The sequence below is a fragment of the Paroedura picta genome, chromosome 16 (assembly GCF_049243985.1).
Source record: "Paroedura picta isolate Pp20150507F chromosome 16, Ppicta_v3.0, whole genome shotgun sequence".
Lineage (NCBI taxonomy): Eukaryota > Metazoa > Chordata > Lepidosauria > Squamata > Gekkonidae > Paroedura > Paroedura picta.
The window spans coordinates 30,724,671-30,742,591 of record NC_135384.1 but is presented as its reverse complement, the minus strand read 5'-3'; the positions used below and the strand labels follow the sequence as shown (position 1 = coordinate 30,742,591).

The 17,921-nt window shown below is 56.3% G+C and overlaps 1 protein-coding gene across 2 annotated transcripts in view; it reads right to left on the bottom strand.

The window, feature by feature from the left end:
* Nucleotides 1-12,621, bottom strand: part of KCNH6 (potassium voltage-gated channel subfamily H member 6) — a 38,929-nt gene extending 26,308 nt beyond the window's left edge. For both annotated transcript variants that reach the window (XM_077314935.1, XM_077314936.1), the window contains exons 1-2: nucleotides 12,164-12,621; nucleotides 4,156-4,386 (exon numbers count right to left, since the gene is read on the bottom strand). In XM_077314935.1, the coding sequence (XP_077171050.1) occupies nucleotides 4,156-4,386; nucleotides 12,164-12,239 (307 nt within the window). In that variant the 5' untranslated portion in view covers nucleotides 12,240-12,621. The remainder of the gene's footprint in view (nucleotides 1-4,155; nucleotides 4,387-12,163) is intronic.
* Nucleotides 12,622-17,921: the final 5,300 nt, after the last annotated feature.

Sequence of the window (17,921 nt, the reverse complement as noted above, 5' to 3'; positions counted from 1 at the left end):
AAGCCTACCGACAACTAACATTGCTTTAACTGTGAATATTCCCCCACATTTCATGGAGCAGAAACTCACCCTCCCAGCCCAGCCCACTGGCGGCACTGGGAGGGGGGAGATGTTCCCCCTTCCCCTCAACAAAGCCAGTTCCCCCCTCCCACTCCAGAAATCTCTTTGAGTTCCACAGCTCTCCGGGGGGGGGGGCTTTAAGCAACCAAGCTGAGACACTTCCCTGGGAATGTCATGGGAGGGACTTGGGCATAAATCTGCTTACGACGTCCATTTTATTTCCTGTGGCAAAGAGCCTTGCTGCCAGGCAAGCAGCTCTGTTGGCCGATCCAGAAAGGCCATCCTGTTCATCCCGTTCCTTCCCCGTTTGGCTAGATAGTTACTTGCCTCGGAGGTTCACGTTGTCACAACTTCCTGCCCACCTCATTGCTGTCTGGCACCTAACGCGGCTTGCAGTGGAGGTGCTACCTCTCGCCTTCCCTTCCATGCAGAAAGTTGTCCCTGATGTGACAATTCCTGACTGTGCGATCTGCTGCAGCTCTGGACATTCTCAGGCTGACGGTGGCAGAGTTTTACTCATTTCCATCAGGCAGATATTTTTATCGCCTTTTCTCCAGCATCGCAAGGCTGTCTGTGTCCAGAGCGGTCTCCGTGCCACCCACGCCGCCAGCCGCCAGCCACACTCCTCCCATGCCCTCCGGAAGGGTGGCCATTTGCCTGGCAGGGGTGTTTCCCGCTGAGCCAAGTGCCAGCTGTCCCACTGGGCCCGAGGGGCCACTCAGAGGCAGCCGTCCTGGGGATTGGCTCCCCCCCTCCCACAGCGGCCAGCTAGCAGGAGACCAGCCTCCTGCACAGGCCGGGCCATCCGGCCACTGTCTTTCCCCAGTTCTTGACTTCCACGTTGTCTGGGCCTTGGGACCGTGCCTGGCCAGCTCAGCGCCTTCCTTTCCTGGCTGGTTCAGAAGAGTCCCCATTTAAAGCAATGGCCACGGAACGAGGCACTCCACCCTCTGCCGCCTGTCCTGCACGGCGGCCAGGCTTGCCTTCTGCCTGTTCTGCCGGGGATAAGTAGCAGGATTGCCCTCCCACCCCCTCCTCTTTCACCTGACCTTGATAAAGGGACCGGCATTCAGCATTTAATAGCATCAACTCTGCGGGCAGCGGAGCCCCCCCCATCCCCATCCCCCTTTACTCAGCAGGATTCAGGACATGGCATTTATCTGCCCCATCAGTATTAACGGAATGATTGGGGAGGCTGGCCGGGGGCCTCCAGAAGCCAGCCACGGGGATATGAATATTAAAAAGGGAGCTCTTAATCTGTCCCTTGGCATTGTTAGGGAATCTTTCACTCCCTCAAACAGTCTCTCTTGGCCTCCTGGACAAGGGGTTAAGCTCCAGGGTCTCAAAGCAAGACCACGTTGCTAAATCTACAGCAGGGTTATATAACGGCCTGCAGGAAACATCCCAGCCCGTCCATGCCCCCAGGGGACAAGGAAAGGAAGTGCCAGGTAGGATTAAGCCTGCGCCAGGGGCACTTGGATCCCCCAGAGTCACCCTCTCTGTGGACCGTCAGCCAGCACTGCTGCAGAGTGGAGCTCACTCCCTTCTCTAAGGAAAGCAGCGCCTTGTGGCAGGGCCCAAGTCTTGCCCTCTCTGGTGGAGAATGCCGAAGCAGCAGGGGCCTCAAAGGCAGCAGCTCATGGATTAGGGTGAGTCGAGGCCCCAGCCAGACGTGCAGCCTTTGGCAGCCCCCCCACCCCACCCGCCTGGCTCCCTGGAAGCTCCTGCAGGGCTGCGATTTTGGTGTGGCCGTCGACTCTGTGAGTCACAGCTGGCCAGTGACGCAGGCTGTCAACTGAGCACCGACTCAAGGGGCGGTTTACAAGGGAGTGCACCAGCACCAGGGAGAGCTCCAGAGGAGGAGGGAGAGAAGAAGAGCTGGGTTTTCAGACCTCCCCTTCCCCTCACCAGAGGAGCCCCAAAGCACAACCACAGACGCTCTGTGGGGTAGGGGAAGCGGAGAGAGCTCTGCAAGAACTGTGAGTGGCTCAAGGTTGGTGAGCTAGAAGAGGGGCGGGGAATCACAGCCGCTTCTCCAGATTAGAGGCCGCCATTCTTTATGCACTACACCACACTGGCACACAAGCTAGTTTACAAATCCCTTTCCCTTCCTCTCCTCACAACAAACACCCTGTGAGGTAGGTGGAGCTGAGAGAGCTCTGAGAGAAGTGCCCTACAAAGGGAAGAGCTCTGAGAGAACTGTGATCGGCCCATGGTCCCTCAGCTGCCTGCTTATGGAGGAGGAATGGGGGGGGGGAATCAAGCCCAGTTCTCTAGAGGCCACCACTTTTAACCATGACAGCAAGCCTTCAATATGCAGTGAAACCCATAACAGATGCAGGCAGCCAGTGGCCCTGGTATCACCATACCCTGAGGAGGGACAGCTGGCATGGCCAGGAGGTGTGGGGGGGCAGTGCCCCTCCCCAATCAGCCCTGTGCTCCCAGGTGCCCCGATGCATTGAGGAGGGGGCACAGCGGTGGCTCTCCAGGAGATGACAGCAGCAGCAAGCTCAGTTGCACCCCCTGGCCAGCCCTGTTGGGGCAAAGGAGGGCCAGAGAAGGGGGCACCAGCGAGTGAAGGGAGGGCATGAGCAGATGGGAGCTGGAGCCAGCCTCCCAGCCCTGTTGGCAAGGCTTACTGCATGTTCGACCTGCTTTGGACCCGGCAGGGGCAGGCGGCAGCAGGGCTCCCTGGCCTTTCAGGGACCAGCGGGGAGGGCGGAATGCCTGTGCTCCCGATTAGCCAGCCATTCATCAGCGCCATCAGAAAAGGGAGAGAGATGCGAAACCACCACTCTCCTCCTGGGCATCTCCTGCTCTTTCCAATGCGGCTTCTGCGCATCATTCCCGCCGGATTAGCAAGCGGGCTCAGGCTATCGGCTACTTTGATGTCCCAGCCCGTCATGGCCATAATGATGCAGCCTCTCTCCCACGCACTGACCAGGGGAGCGCCTTCTCTCTGACAGACAGCAAGAATACGGCCTCTCCAAGAACACAAAACAGGTCAGCTGACTGTGAGGAGGGGAACAGGGAAAGAAAACAGTGGTCCGTTCCTTCCTAGGAAATCCAACCGAATTGTCAGTCACCTCTCAGCATCTCTAGGGCCGCCAGCCGCCAGGTAGAAATGGCTGTGAGGTGAGGCACCTGGGAGCAGGTGGGGTGGGGGGGGCAGAGGGCCCCAGGCAGCAACAGTGGGACTTGGCACTGCAGGGGCCAGGAGAGTCTTCTGGAACTTGCCCAGAGCACCAGGGAAGAGGGCGATCCCTTCACTGGAACCAAGTGCAGTCACGGACAGAAGCTGACTTATGCACAGTAGAGGCCAAGCTGTCTCCCTGCCATAGCCCCCCCCCCCTCTGCTCCCACATGGGCCAACGCAACCCAGAGCTGTGGGTCTGGAGTAGTGACCAGTGATCAAAGGGGTACCTCTCCCCTTCTGCTCTGAGCCCCCTGAATGAGACCAGGCAGCAAGAAGGTTGTTACTGTCACCCCTGCCCATCCCTAAAAGAAGATGAGAGAGAGAGAGAGAGAGAGAGAGAGAGAAAGACCTCCTTGCCGTGCCTATGATACAGATCCTGCCCTCCTGCTTCTGCTGCCTGGGCTGTTGCTGTGTGGCCCTGCCCTGGCCTCCTCTGGCCCAGCAGCCTCTCTCTGTTTCTCTCTCGGCCACATTGCCCTGTGGCTTCTACTGCCCTTCACTCCTACAGTCACATCAGGCCAGGCATTTGGTGACGATCTGAGGAGGGCATCCACAGGTCTGCCTTCTGGCATGCTCCACACTGTCACAGAGGACCCTTTAAGTCAAGCCCAACTGGGGCAGGGCTTGCCTGGCATCCCCCCCCCCAAGCCTTGTTTCCTCTCCCCTCTTCCTGCCCACCCACCATTTTCCTCCATGGCCTTTGACCCACCAGGCCTCCTTCAAAGGCCTCCTTTGGCTGGATGGGGGCAGGAAAGGAGTCAGTCCTGGCTGGACAGAACCGATGAGTGGCACGCAGGGCCATGGGGAGAAGAGACGCTTGGAGTTGACCTGGGCCCCCCTCAAACGCAGAAGCAACAAGTCAGGACAGGCACATGGCTGAGAAATATCAAATTGCTTACAGTCTTTCCTGTAGTACAGAATCTCCAGCTTACACTCTTCCGATCCCAGCAACGCCTGCGCCAGCTGCGCAGTGGAGTTGTGCGTTGTGTCAGGCCCAGTGAGGAAATCGCAGGTGCAGGGGCGTTGCATCACCTCCACGCGGGAGTAGCCGAACATCTCGCAGAAGCCGTCGTTGCAGTAAATGATGGCGCAGTTCTCCATCTGGGCATTGGCGATGAGGAACTTGCGATCTTGGGGGAAATGAGAGAGAGAGAAAGCCCACAGTGACCCCTGGCATCAAGGACTGGGCCGGTGCTATGCGGACGTGAAAGCCTCCCCCCCCCCCCGGGTGCCAACCCATGCCCCGGGATGGCCTCTTCCCAGCCGCGCACCCAGGAAGTTATCTGCCTGTGGAAGCACCGCACCCCTCCTTTCCCACAACAGGGGCTGTCCTTGGGAGGCGGGAGCTGAGGGCCCCCTCCCCACCCACCACTTCCTGCCTGCCCAATCTTCTTACATTGTGCTCCTCCGTGAGGTGTCGCAAGTGCCAGATGTTCCCCTGGGCCTGACTTAGGCCCACCCGTTTCCGCACCCTCTGGCCCTGAGACCGGGCATAACCGCCAGGCCCCGGCCGCTTCTGTGATTTGTCCTTCACTCACCTTCCCTGTGCCTCCGCTCTCCGAACCATCTTCCTACAAGATGGTTCCCTTTCCCCAGACCAGGCCTGTCCCTCCATTCTGGGCCATGTAGGTGGACCAGGCGCCACTCCGGGACACATTTTTGGAGCTTGAAACTGCTCGTCCCCTCAGGAATTCTCAGGTGCCTTTGCCCTCAGGGCAGCTGGGTTGAACATCGGCTGGGCTCTCTACGTGGACATCCCACCCCGAAACTGAAATTAAGAACTAAGCGCTCTTGAATGTACCAACTGGCTGATTAGCTGGCATGCCTGATTTAGTTTTTAAGGTCTTAATAATATGTTATGTTAAGTTAAATTATTGATGAATGGTATTTTACTGTGTATGTTTTTATGACATGTTGGAAGCTGCCCTGGGCAGGGTATAAATTGAATAATAGAGGATTTGGGGATGAGAAGGACCTCAGCCCCGTGGCACATGGCAGGCAGCTTGCCAGTCCACCCCAGGTGCCCGCCCCATTGCCTGTGGCTTCCAAGAGACCCTGGACAGCCTCACTGTCCCCTCCTGAGGGTGGGCTGCCAGAATTGCCACCTTGTGCTGCTAAAAGAGAGGCCTTCGGGATGGTCCTAACATTTCTATGTTGGTGTGAAGGGGGGGGGGACTTGCAAGGCCTTTCCTAGTCCTTCTGACTGAGCCCCCCCCCCTATCCAAGACTGAAGAACTCCACAGCTGCCACAAGACCCACTAGGAGATGAGTCCCTCCCCACCCCACCCCTTCCCATCCCAGGATGCCAGTTAGAGTCTGAGGAGCCCCTGCTGCTAGCAAGAGTCACCCATTCCACACTCCTGCTTGTGGCCTGATCCATTACAACCCTACAACCACGGGGCTCCCGGAGAGGGGAGGTTCCATGTTGCCCCTCCGACAGCTAGATGGGAGGGGCACAGGGAATTGGCAGAGTTCAGGCTTGGAGAGTTCAAAATACAGGCAAGTTGAATAGATTAAGGGAAGAATACACCCATTCTGCTCAAGCTTTTGAGCTAAGCAAGGAAACAAAGGTGGCAACCTGCAGCCCCTTCTCAAGGAACCTCCAAAATTGTGTTGGATTTAGGACAGATTGGTTTTACTTGTAGCAATTTATACAACAGGCCAATGGGCCATCCATTCCAGCTCTTTGGGCCACACAGTGGCCAAAACCCAGGGGCCATCAGGAAGTCCACCAGCAGCCCTCCTCTGCCTTGTTTCCAACCCCAAAGCCAGGACGTAGTCCCCTGGTCCATCAGGACTTGTGTTCCACCAAGAGCTGCCCAAAATGGAAGAGGAAGAAATCTTCTGGGTCCACAGCTTTTATAAATTGGTGTTGTAGTTAAGAGCAGCAACCCCTAATCTGGAGAGCTCAGTTTGATCCCCCACTCCTCTGCGTGCAGCCAGCTGGGTGACCTTGGGTTATCCCCAGTTCTCCCAGAACTCTCTCAGCCCCACCTACCGCCCTGGGTGTCTGGCGCAAGGATGAAGGGTGGAGGAAAGAGAGTGGCCAGGACTGCCTTGGACTGCCCTGTGCCTGGTGTGCCCAGCAAGTCCCCCCAGAGGTCACCGGGGGGGGGGGTCTTCCCTAGTGACCTTGGCAACAGCTGTGTTTCCTGGAGCACCCCCATTTTCAGCCAGCTCCCCTTTCTCTGCAGCAGTGACTGTACAGAGCCTGCCTGCTAACAAGCAGGACGGCAAAGAAGCCAGATGGGTTCAGGTCCCTGAATCTTGGCAAACGCACCCACAGAGGATTAGGTTGCTTACCAATATTTTAGTGAATTAGGGCTTAAAGCGGGGCGGATGGGTCTGAGAGTGGACAGCTGTGAGTGTGTGTTTGTGTGTGTGTGGAGGGGCAGGCGTGTGTGTGTGGGGTGGGTGGGTGGGGGGATTCCATCACAGGGAACTAGAATGCAAAGTCCTGACCAGTAACCACAGGCTGGCTGGCGAGGGTCGATCATGACGTGGTCCCGAGGGGCTCTCAAGGGAGCAGAAAATGCTGGGGGGGGGGGAAGGATTAAAGAGCTACAGAAAGCTGTTCTGCAACCCCAGGCATGGGGTCCCTAATCCTGACCTAATTTGAGATCTGTTTAATTCTGAAACTTAGTTCTGCCACACTACCATGATCTGACACACTCAATCCCAACTTCTCTGGTCTCTGTCAAAATCGTTGTCCTGTAGAAGATGGTGGCTTGACGCATTGACTTGAAAGAAAGAGCAATACGCTCAGAAACACTTTCCACACGAGACCCCCAGACTGCCCCAGCCTCCTTTCACAGGTCTTACCAGCTGCCTTAATCCAATCTTAGCTGTACTTATTGCTTACTTACTTAGGCATCTTGACTCTAACTAGCCCTTTCCAGGCAACTAACACACACCCACACCCAACACACACACACACACACACACACACACACAAGTTGAGGGAGTCTCGGTTGGACACAAATTATACTCAGAGTTAAACTTGGTCGGTCTTCAAGGTGCCTGACTGGGCTCAAACTCTGTCTCACCATAGTCTCTGGTGCTCTAAGACTCAGCACAGGCAGACATGAAATGACACTGATGAGGCCATTAAAATGCCTGCATATTCATTTGTGCACCAAAGATCAGAGAAATGTGAAAGCGCGCCACACACTTCACCATCTGAGCCCCACAGAGGTGGTTCCCACAGAGGTGGTTCCAGGTGCTCCCAGGGGAGGCTGGGAACGGAGGTCCTCAGGGGCCTGCAGGTGCTCTCTCTGCTTCTTTAGAGCATTTCTATCCCTGTCCGCCAACAATAGGTTCTGAGGGCACCCAACACAGAAACTAAGCCACAAGCCCACAAGCACGGTCATAACAACATTATGTACATATATTTTAATATACATTTTTATGGGGTAAGTCAAAAAGTATGGATGAACGGGGCGGGGGGGGGGGGGGCTGGCCTGGATTCCCTGCTCCTGCCCAGGTGCCCTCTTGGCCCTCTGGAAAGGGAGCAGCACCTCCAGCCCCCCAACTCTGAATGATTGCAAGCTCCAATGGACCTCAACAGACACTCAGGCTGCATGGGCCACGTTTCCCCAGCTGCCCCAGGCAGAGCCCCAGATGCTGCCACAGGTGCTGGGGAGGCAGCGGAGAGGCCAAGAGGGAGGGAGGGAGGGAGAGCCCCTGCCCCACAGCATGGCAGTGGGAGGGGAGGGAGGGAGGGGGGGAGTGGGGGGGGAGGTCAGGTCAGGACTTCTGAATCCTGACGTCAGGACGGGGCTTGGAGAAACTGAGCTATTTTGCTGATTTATTGTGAATAGCTCCCTTCAGAGGCGATGGTGTGTGTGTGTGGGGGGGGGGGGGAGTGTGATCCATCATTACCCACGAGGCCACTAGGCTGAAGCCGGGATCAGTGCAACGTCAATCTTTAATAAGATAAATGCCTGTAAAATCTAAATTGTTAATTCTTACAACCAATGAGAGCTTTTGCAAAGCTTGTTGGCAAACGGAGACTGTAATCTTGCCCATGCTTAACCAGAAATAAAACACACCAGGTATCCCAGCATGATTGAAATAAGGGGTTTGCAGATGTACGCTGCTTCAAAATTCTGCTTATTTGTAAGGAGGAAGGCAGGGCACATGTGTCTAAATACATTGAAAAATATATATATATTTTAAAAATAACCCACTAAATGGAACCCCCTTCTCCACAGGCCGGCCTTGCAGCTGGGAGAGTCCTCCTCCCTTCCTAGAGTGGCCGGAGAGGCAGATGCCCAGACCAGGGATGGCCCCCAAACTGCAATTCTTCTTTGCAGGTGCGTGGGCAGGGGCAAGTGTTGGGAAACCCAGGAAAACATGTGGTCCCAAAGAGAGTAATAAGCAGGGTCCAAACACTCATCTACCACATCTGAGCTATTTTTAAACCAGCCCTGCTCCTTCCTGGGCCTTAATCTCGTTTCATTTTGGAGTGTGAAACAACCCCCCCTACACACAAAACAACAACAACAACTGGATGTGAGCCAGATGGGGAGAAACATACTGAACAAGATGAAGGCAAGCAAGTCCCCACACGCACACGGTTCATTTTTGTTTCCAAATAAGCCTCCTTTCCTTCACACAGGAGGGGGCGATGACCCAGGGGGAGGGGCCTCTCCCAGGGACGTGGCCGGGAGGGAAAGGGTGAACTGCCCCCCCTCCCCCTCCCCATGCTGCAGCCTTCCTGCTTGTCAAGGAAACTGAATTGGCCGGGGAGGCCAGGCAATCCTTTCAGCTCGCTGGGCCTTCTGGTTCCTCCTGCCTCTGGCACTACTTGTTGGCAGTGGCCACCCTGCCAGAGAACCCGGCAGACATGACCGAGAGCCCGAGCAGGCGGTCTCCATTCCCATCACCCTGCAGTGCAGCTGGTCTCAACTGGGGTGTGTGCACAGGTGAACAGTAAAGCCAGATGTCCTTCTGTTACCCTCTGGGGCAATGCTAAGGCCAGCTGGGAACTGGTTAAGAGAGCACCTAAGCCCAGTCCTTGCAGAATCCAAAAACATCCCCCATATCTCGTGGCAGGGTTGTCGCTGTCAGGGCGCAAACCTCTGCTGGAGTAGCTCATTTTGAATTCCATCAGCCACCTCTGGGCTCTGCAAGGTCATAAGTGTAGCTCCTGTTGAAGCCACAGAAGGGCCCCACCACCTCTCAGTGTGCCTGGGAGCCACATCACAAGACGCCTGAAGGCAAGCAGCCCTGCCTTAGGGACCATCTGAACCTCAGCCGAAAACGCATATCTTGGCTCAGGGACCAGCCTCGGAGCATCCTTCTCAGGTGATTGCGGGTCTGGCCAGGAGCTCCAAGGCTCACAGAGAGCCGAAGAAAATGACAGGCAAGATCCAGGCTTGCTTACAAGGGCATGTACACAGCTATGCTACCCAATCATATTCTGCATAACCGTGCCACTTTGGAGGCTTCTGTTTCCCATCAGTAAAAAGATTGAGAAAGGCTGCCTTAATTGCTGGCTACAAATCAAGCATAGTGTCTTCAAAGCTGCATCCACAACATCTTGTACCTGGTATCCAGTGGCAGAGGAAAACAAGTCAGCTCTCTCAATAAGAACTCAGGAGGGTGTGAATGAAAACATTCTCTTGAGAGCAACCTGACAGCCAGCCAGCCATCCTCCGGGGTGACTCAGAAACGTAGCACGAGCCAAAACGAAGTCAGAGAGGCTAACCACCAGGTCTAGGACCCATTCGGCCACAAGCATGAGAACATGAAAAGATCTCTGTGGGATGAGACCACTCATGCACCTACTCCAGCATCCTGCCTCACGCCACAGCACACCAGTCCCCATGGAGGACCAGCCATAGGGCACAGAGGCCAACATCGGCCCCCACACTGCTGCTTCCTGGCAGCTTTCTCCCTCTGCCTTTAGTCATCATGACCAGTAGCCGTGGACCTCCACATGTCTGTAGACCCCCCCACACCCGTTTTATGCCAGCCTTTCAGAACCAAAAGCACAGGATAGGAAGTCACATGATATCCCAGTCATGCGTCAGAAGGAGTCCTGTCCTCAGTGGAACCAAGAGCAGAACTTTTCAGGCATCCCATCTTTTTAAAGCAGGTGAAACACAGAAGCCTAAATCAATTCAGGCTTGATTTGGTGGAGAGCCTGAGGCTCAGCTGTTTGGAGGGCTCTTCTGTGAGGCCTGGGAAGGGCTGTTTTTGTCAGTTTGTTTTAATTTCAGATGTGAAACACATTTCCAGGTTTAAATAGAAATCAGATGAATAACCTATAGGGCTGAGTAGTGTATTATCACGGCTTTGAGATATTTTAAATACGAAAAGTCTTGTTTTATTTTGGCAGAACAATTGTGTTTTTCAGTTGCTTATTTGCTGATGCAGTAAAGACTCCATGTGCAATGTTGCCTCTTCTGCACAACATGCCATTGAAATGCTGCAGGGGGTGATAGACCCCGGCCGGGGGCTGAGAGCCAAGTGCAGAGCATGCCCAGCTGCCTTCTCACCCGGGCCCAGGGGCCGCAGATTGGTGGTTCTTGGCACAATGCCACCTGGAGAAGGGAAGCGGCTCGTAGGCCAGGATTTCATCTGGGGACAGACCAGGGGACCTACCTAAGGGCATGGGAGTGGGGGGAAGCAGCTTCCTGCCTGGATGGGTGTCATGCCGCCTTCAGCTGCATTTGGTGGGAACTCCCATGTTGAGTTTGGGCAAAGGAGGTGCAGTTCAAATCTCACAACTGTAGATAGGAGCAAAGGACGTGGTTTAAGACCTTAGCCCTGGGCTCCTCACCCAGCAGAATGGGGGAGGGGGGAGGGACCGGTGGATTCGGGTATTTGTTACAGGGGCCTATCCCTGGCTTCCTTGTCTCTGTGGACATTTGTGAGAAGCACTTCAGCCAAAGAAAATGTTGCCAGTTCTTAGGCTATCCTGCAAAGGGAAGTGGGTAGCCAGTCCCCCTCCCGCCCTGACTGACCAGTCCTGAGAACATTCTCCTGATACGGCTCCAGGACCCCTCCGGCCCCCTTTGTCAGTGGCTGCATTGCACAGGAGTGAGCAGACTGGAGGGTGGGAAGTCAGAGAGAAAGGGAAGCCCCCACCCCCACCCCCGTGTATCTCAGCGACCCTCCTCCGTGACCAAGAAGAGGCCTGTACGCTCCTAGTCCAGCAATTCCCTCTGGAGGCCGCTGGCATCAACCTGCCGTAGGTTGCCAAAGAGGTACAGAAGCCAGTTGGAGCAGCCCTTGGAGGCTTTGAATTGAGACCACAAAGAAGGTCCCCCCCCCACTCTGTCGCTTGGGGTCAAGCTGCAACTGTGAGACTGAGGAGATCGGGCTGGCATTTGACCCCTGTCTCTTTCGGGCCAAGTGATGAGCACCAACCAGCCCTTGGCGCCATGCAGCAGGCCTGATCCAGCAGTGGAGAGATCCCCCCACCCCCCACCCCTGGACAGATCTCCCCTGCTGGGCCGCATGCCCGGGGGCTCCCCACTGCAGGTGCCCCCTGGCGGGTGACGGATTGTGGGGTCTCCCGTCCCTTCTCAGAGATCAGGGAGGTCAGCCGCTCTGGCCGATGGGCCCGGCGCCCCGGCAGAGTGGGCCCCAGAATGTGGCCCTTCCATCGCCCAGGTCTGGGCAACGGATCAGAGAGTTTCTACCACAGGGCAAAGAGAGAGGCGATTTTTACAACAATTTTTTCACACTCAGGCATTCCCAGAGAACTCGGGCACCAGACTGGCAGCCCCACCCAGCCACTCTTTAGCGGGCTGTTTCCTCTCCTGGGCCCCCAGGTTGGCGCCCTCCCTTCTCCCAGGACGGGATCCGGCTTCCCTGGCGGAGAGGGGGCTGTCCTCGGGCCGGGGCCCGGAGGGGCCCCTGGGGGGGAGGGGAGGGGTCCGTCCGTCTACTCACTCTGCCCTTCGAACTTGCGGATGATGGTGTCCAGGTAGGTGTTCTGGGGGGCCACGTGGCCTCTGCGGACGGGCATGGCGGCGGCGGCGGCGGCGGCTCCCCTCTCCCCCCCTCACCGGCCCTGCCCGGCTCCTGCTCCGCCGGGGGGCGCCCTCGGGGGCGGAGGCGGCGGCAGGTCCCCGCGCAGGGGCGTCTGAGTCATCAGGGCCCCGCCAGGGCCCCCGGAGCGGCCAGCGGCCCCCGCGCCCAGCCCCACTCCCGGCCCCACCAGGAGCAGCAGCAGCAGCAGCAGCAGCTGGAGCCCCGGGCGCCGGGGCGCATGGCCCGCGGGGGAGCGCTGGGCGGAGGGGGGCGCGGAGGGGGCAGCCCCGCAGCGGGCGGGCGAGAGGCAGGGCGGGCGGGAGCTGTCCGCGGGTCGTGGTGCTGAAGCGGCTGTCCGGCGCCCAGAGCGCCCGGGCGGGGGCCGGCGGCCGCTAATCCGGGGCCGGGGGAGGGAGGGGGGCGTGGGAGGGCCGGGATCGGCGGGGGGGGGGAGGAGGGGCCGGCGGGCGAGGCGAGGCGAGGCGAGGCGCGGGTGGCGATTTTGGCGGAGGGCTGGGCTGTGCCCTCGCCACGGCAGCCCTGGCACCGGTAGGGCAGGCGAGAGGGATGCGGGAGCCGTGCCCCCCACCCCATAAGAGGGAGTGAGATCCAGGAGGGCAGGGGGCCTCCCGCCAGGGGGGTCTTGGGGCATCTTCCAGCACAGGAGCCCGCCGAGGGGACGGGGTGGGAGTGGGCGGGCTTGATGTTCCTGAATTTGCTTGCTGGAGAAAGGGAAAGGCAGCCTCTCCAAGCGACCTACGAAAAGTGAAACCGCTCAAGAGAGAGTGCAAAGTACATAAAGTCTGTTTTGGACAACACACAGGCAGTCGCACGGAGGCCTCCTCACAAGCAAACAGGGCTGAGGAACCCCGTGGCCAACAGCTGGTCCACGCTGGAGCCCAGTCGGGCACCTGGGAAACTGACCACGTTTCATATTCGAGACAAAAGCTTTCATGTGCAAGGGGCCAGGAGGAATGCACCTTCGTTGTGGCCGCCAGCAGGATGTTCCTGGTGGTCTCCTTCACAGAAATGAGTGTGTTTTTTTCCTCCCGATAGGTATTTGTTTGTTTGTTTATTACATTTATATACCGCCCTCCCCTAAGGCTCTGGACGGTTCACGTGGAATGAAAGCTAGAACAATACCTCAAGCGCACATCTTTCTTTCTGGGATAAAGGTGCCAGCCAAGTCACAGGTTTCTCCCTGCCAGGCCGGGCTGGGCCCTCTCTGGCCCCTGCCCCGTCTCCTGTGCTGCTGGAGAGAAGCTCGCTGCCACCCGTGCCCTGCTGCCTGAGCCAGCTGTGGGGCTGGGAGGGACTCAAGAGGCAGTGAGGCACGGAAGGCAAAACAGGGGCAGGGCATCAGAGTCCCACCCTGGCATCCAACCAAACAGGGAATGGTGGGATATAAAAATAAAACCAGTCCACTGATCGATTGATTGCCTGTCTCAGAAAAAAACACAGAGAAACCGGAAAAGGTGCACCTGTGTGTGTGTGTGCAGGCATGTAGACAGACCATGTGGAGGCACATTTTGCCCACTTCTTTGGGATCGAGAGGGGGAGAGACAGTAGCGACTGTTGCCCCCCTGGCCAGCTTCGGTCTTGTCCTTTCGGATCCCCACTCAAGCAAGGAACCCCTGGGGAATGGTGTGGGGGCCAGGCTGGACGTGGGAGGGGCTCAGGCACTGGCCCAGTAAGGCAGGCCTATGTTGGCTTGACCAGAGGTGAGGGAGCTTAGGGGGGCTTTCGCTGGAGACCGTGGCCAGGCCAAGGGTCTCTCCGCCGGTCAACATGGATTTTATCACGGACGTCTCAACTCTTGCCAGCCTGAGTGTGTGTGCGTGTGTGTGTGTGTGTGTGGGGGGGGGTCTCAGGGCTGCTGTGGCCACACGGGGGGGGGGCAATCCATCCAGATCTCTCAGGCCCTCTTGCCTCTCAGGAAGGCAATTGCAAGCCACTCTGGGACTCTTTTGGGTAGTGAAAAGTGGGGTAAAAAAACAGCTCTTCTTCTGAATCTATCACCCAAATGGGGGTTTCATCTGGCTCCACTGCTGTGGCTCCTTGCTCAGTTTTCAGGAGACGCACCGTGAATTTGGGGCCCAATGAGTTGCAATGCATCATGCACCAAGGTGTGTCAAAGGAACCCGAGTCATTACTTCCCTTCCTATTTTACAAAACAATAATAGCTTTATGTCTCCTGCCCTGCCTGGATGAACAGGGGCCACTGGAAAGCAGGGTCGTGTTGCAAGGCAAGCAGTGGCCCAGTTGGGAAGGGAGCCCCCCCTCCCCCCTGCTGTGGAAACCAGGAAATGTGTTCCAGTCCAGGGTGGGTTGGGGGAGAATCCAGAACATCTTTGACATTTGCCCCGGAATCATTAAGATGAAGAGAAGGGCTGCTTTTTTATAATGTCCTTCTTTTTACTTCCCAAAGCAGCTTACAAGCACTTTCCCCTTCCTCTCCCTCCACAGACACCTTGTGAGGCAGGTGGGGATGGGAGAGAACATGAAGAGAACAGTGTTGGAGCAGGCACTGTCTGGTGTACAGAGTCAACCAGGAGGAAGAAGACCCTGATGGGGGCAACAAGAAGGCTGTTAGATACATCAGAGAGTTCATGACGTGTGCCTTTGGTCTGTCCCTAGATTGCTACTCTCAGGACAATTTCCTCTTTCTGGAGGGCAGCTTCTCAGTCCACTCTTAGTCTCTTGAGTGAGCTAGCAGAAGGAGCTCTCTCTCTCTCTCTCCTCTTTTCTATCCGGAATGTCCTTCCGCAAATAAACCTTTCTTTTCTAAGCTAAAACAGCGACTGCATGGCAATGAAATCACTCTGCTATGCTAACAAACAGCTCTGAGAGAACTGTGACTGGCCCAAGCTGGCTGCCTGGGGAGAAGGAGTGAGGAATCCAAGCTGGTCTCCAGGTTAGAAGCTGCCGCTCTTTAACCAGCCCCCCCCCCCACCTGCTCCAGCTGCTCTGTTTAAGGAATGGCTCATACTACAACCCAAAGGCCTGCAAAAAGGAGCCTTATGGGAAGATTTCCTGAGGTCTGGACTTGCAGGACAAGCTGAACCTCTCCCTGGAGGAGAACTCAAGGTTGAAAGGCAAAAGCAGCAAACAGCTAACTGGATCCAGAGGCATCGCCCTCATGTTTGGCATCTGAGCTCAAGAACAAAAGACTCAGCTGCTCCCCGTTGCAAGCGGCCTATAAGGCAGTGGGCTTCCTTCGTTTCTAGCGATGAGGGCCCAGGTGTGATGGGTGAGTGTCATTTCTTGGTCCAGGTGTGATGGGGTGGGCGTCATTTCTGGGCCTGCAGGGGAGAGCCAGATGGACAGGCTGCTTTGCTCTTGCAAGTCCCTCTTCATGCCTTCCCCTCTGCTCCTCTCCGGCCTGCTGGAAGTGGGAGGAGGCCCGCCCTTGGTTGCCACGGGGAGCAAAAGACTTGGCTGTAATTTCAGCAAAGAAAATCAATGAGCTACAAGGAAAGTTGGGAGCCATTACAGAGGCAGCCAAGCCTCCAAGGAAGAGGAAAAGAGAATAAATGGCAGACAGATGCAAGGCAGGAAAGCATTTCACAATATAGCAGCTGAGACAATGGCAGAGGAGTCTCCTGGACACGGTTAAGAAACAGCAGCCAGTAACAGCACTGGCCCAAAACAGATCCCAAAGGTGCCTTTTAGGAATGGCAGCTGATATGATATAACCCTCCAGTCCTCCAGGACTGGGGGGATAAAGGCCGGCCTGGAGTGATTGCCCGTGGCCAGGGTGGCTGTCCAAGCTCAGCTGGAGGAGCCAGGGCCCTGCCCCTGGTCCATCCCCCTCTGTCCGAGCCAGCTTGGCTTCGTGACTAAGAGTGGCGGCCTGTAATTGGGAGAGCTGTAATTGGGAGACCTGGGTTTGATTCCCTCCCCTCCTCCATGTGCAGTCAGCTGGGGGACCTTGGGCCAGTCACAGTTCTCTTGGAGCTCTCTCAGTCTCACCTGTTTTACAGGGTGTCTGGCAGAGGAAAGGAGTTTGTCAGTTGTTTTAGGTCTCCTTTGGGTAGAGAAAAGTGGGGAATTACAAAAACAGCTCTTTCTCTGTCTTCTTCTTTGGGGTGGCAAACACAGCAGAAGACAGAATTTTGATGCAGGATGATCTTGACAGGTGGGGAAATTGTGTTAAAATGTCAATAGTGATAAATGTAAACTTCTGCATTTGGGTAGGAAAAATCAAGTGCCTCATTATAGGGCTGGGGAGACCTGTCTTGGCAGCAGACTGTGTGAAAGGGATTGGGGGTCTTAGTAGACCAGGCACTGAACATGAGTCAGCAGAGTGACTCCGTGTCTTAAAAGGCAACGGGGATTTGGGGCTGAGTCAACAGTGTATGAAAATCAGACTAAACATTGGAGTGGGGGAGTTCGGTGGGCACCTGCTGGCCGGAGAAAACATCGCAGCAGCAGTTCTGTTTCAGAGACTAAGTCAATGGGGACACCACATGGCTAGAGGAGACCTGTGCCCTCCTCCAAAGTGCTGCTGATCTATGAAGCCCAAAATGATGAGGAGCTGGGTTTCATACCCCGCTTTTCACTACCTGAAGGAGCCCTCTCCTGTGGAGAACGTCTTCAACACTGTGGGAGGGTGGGTGCCCTTCCACTTTGGTAGAAAACAAAAAGTGAGGCAGTTCTCCCTGGGAATTCTGCTCTCTCCAAGGAAACTTCCCCCCAAATGGCCCATCTCACTATGAAGTTTAATCTGCCGCTGGTGCTCAGCCTCCCTGACCCCGGCCCCATATCGGTGGGCCTTCGCTCGTGTCCAGCTGGTCATCGCGTTGCGTGTTCCCTGGTGGCCTCTGGAGTCGCTGTTGTCCTTGTGCCGAAAGAGCCATCTGGTGGCCACCCAGCTGCTCTGCCCCAACGGTTCTCTTAATCAACGGACTCCAGAAAATTCAGCTGCTTAATCCTGCTCCGGACTCTTAAATCTGGGCTGTGAGGATTAAGAAGAGCAGATTCCGTTTCCTGCCAAGGACCGGCTCATGAGTAGTGCCAGTGGAAAGGTCTCTTCCCTGTGGGTGGGAGCAGCGGCTGGGCTGCTTGCACTCCCCTTGGACCACAAATTCAGGAAGAGGCACTGAAATCACAGAAGCCAACCCCGGGACATCTACAGATCCACTCAAATGCTATCCAATAATGTTCCAAAACGTGTGTCATTTCAAACCAACAACTGGAGTTGGCAGTCTCCACACCCCCCCCCCCAGTGTTCAGTCATTCTAAGTAAGGCCCAACCCCCCCCCCACCTGACTTGCAGCAGGGGGCCATCTGTGTGACCCCTTGACCTTCTCCAGACCCCCTGCCCCCTTTATGCCAAACCGCTCCTGCTGCTGCCCTTAGATGAGACTTTCCACACCCCTTTCCCCCCACCCGGCCAGACCCACATCTAGACTGGACTCCCCCTATCCCTCCCCCACCGCAGAGTTCCCCCTGCACATTCTCTAGCAACAAGCGCTTTGAGTCCAGCAGGGGCACCTTTCAGACCCACCGTGTTTTATTCAAGGGGTAAGCTTTTGTGCGCAGGCACGCTTCCTCAGACACAGCTGGCATTGTGTGATTGTTGTGTTTTAACCTGTTGTGTGCATGCACACAAATGCTCATCCCTTGAATCCAACTTTGTTTTGCTGCTTCAGATCCACCTGGCCCTCGACCAGAA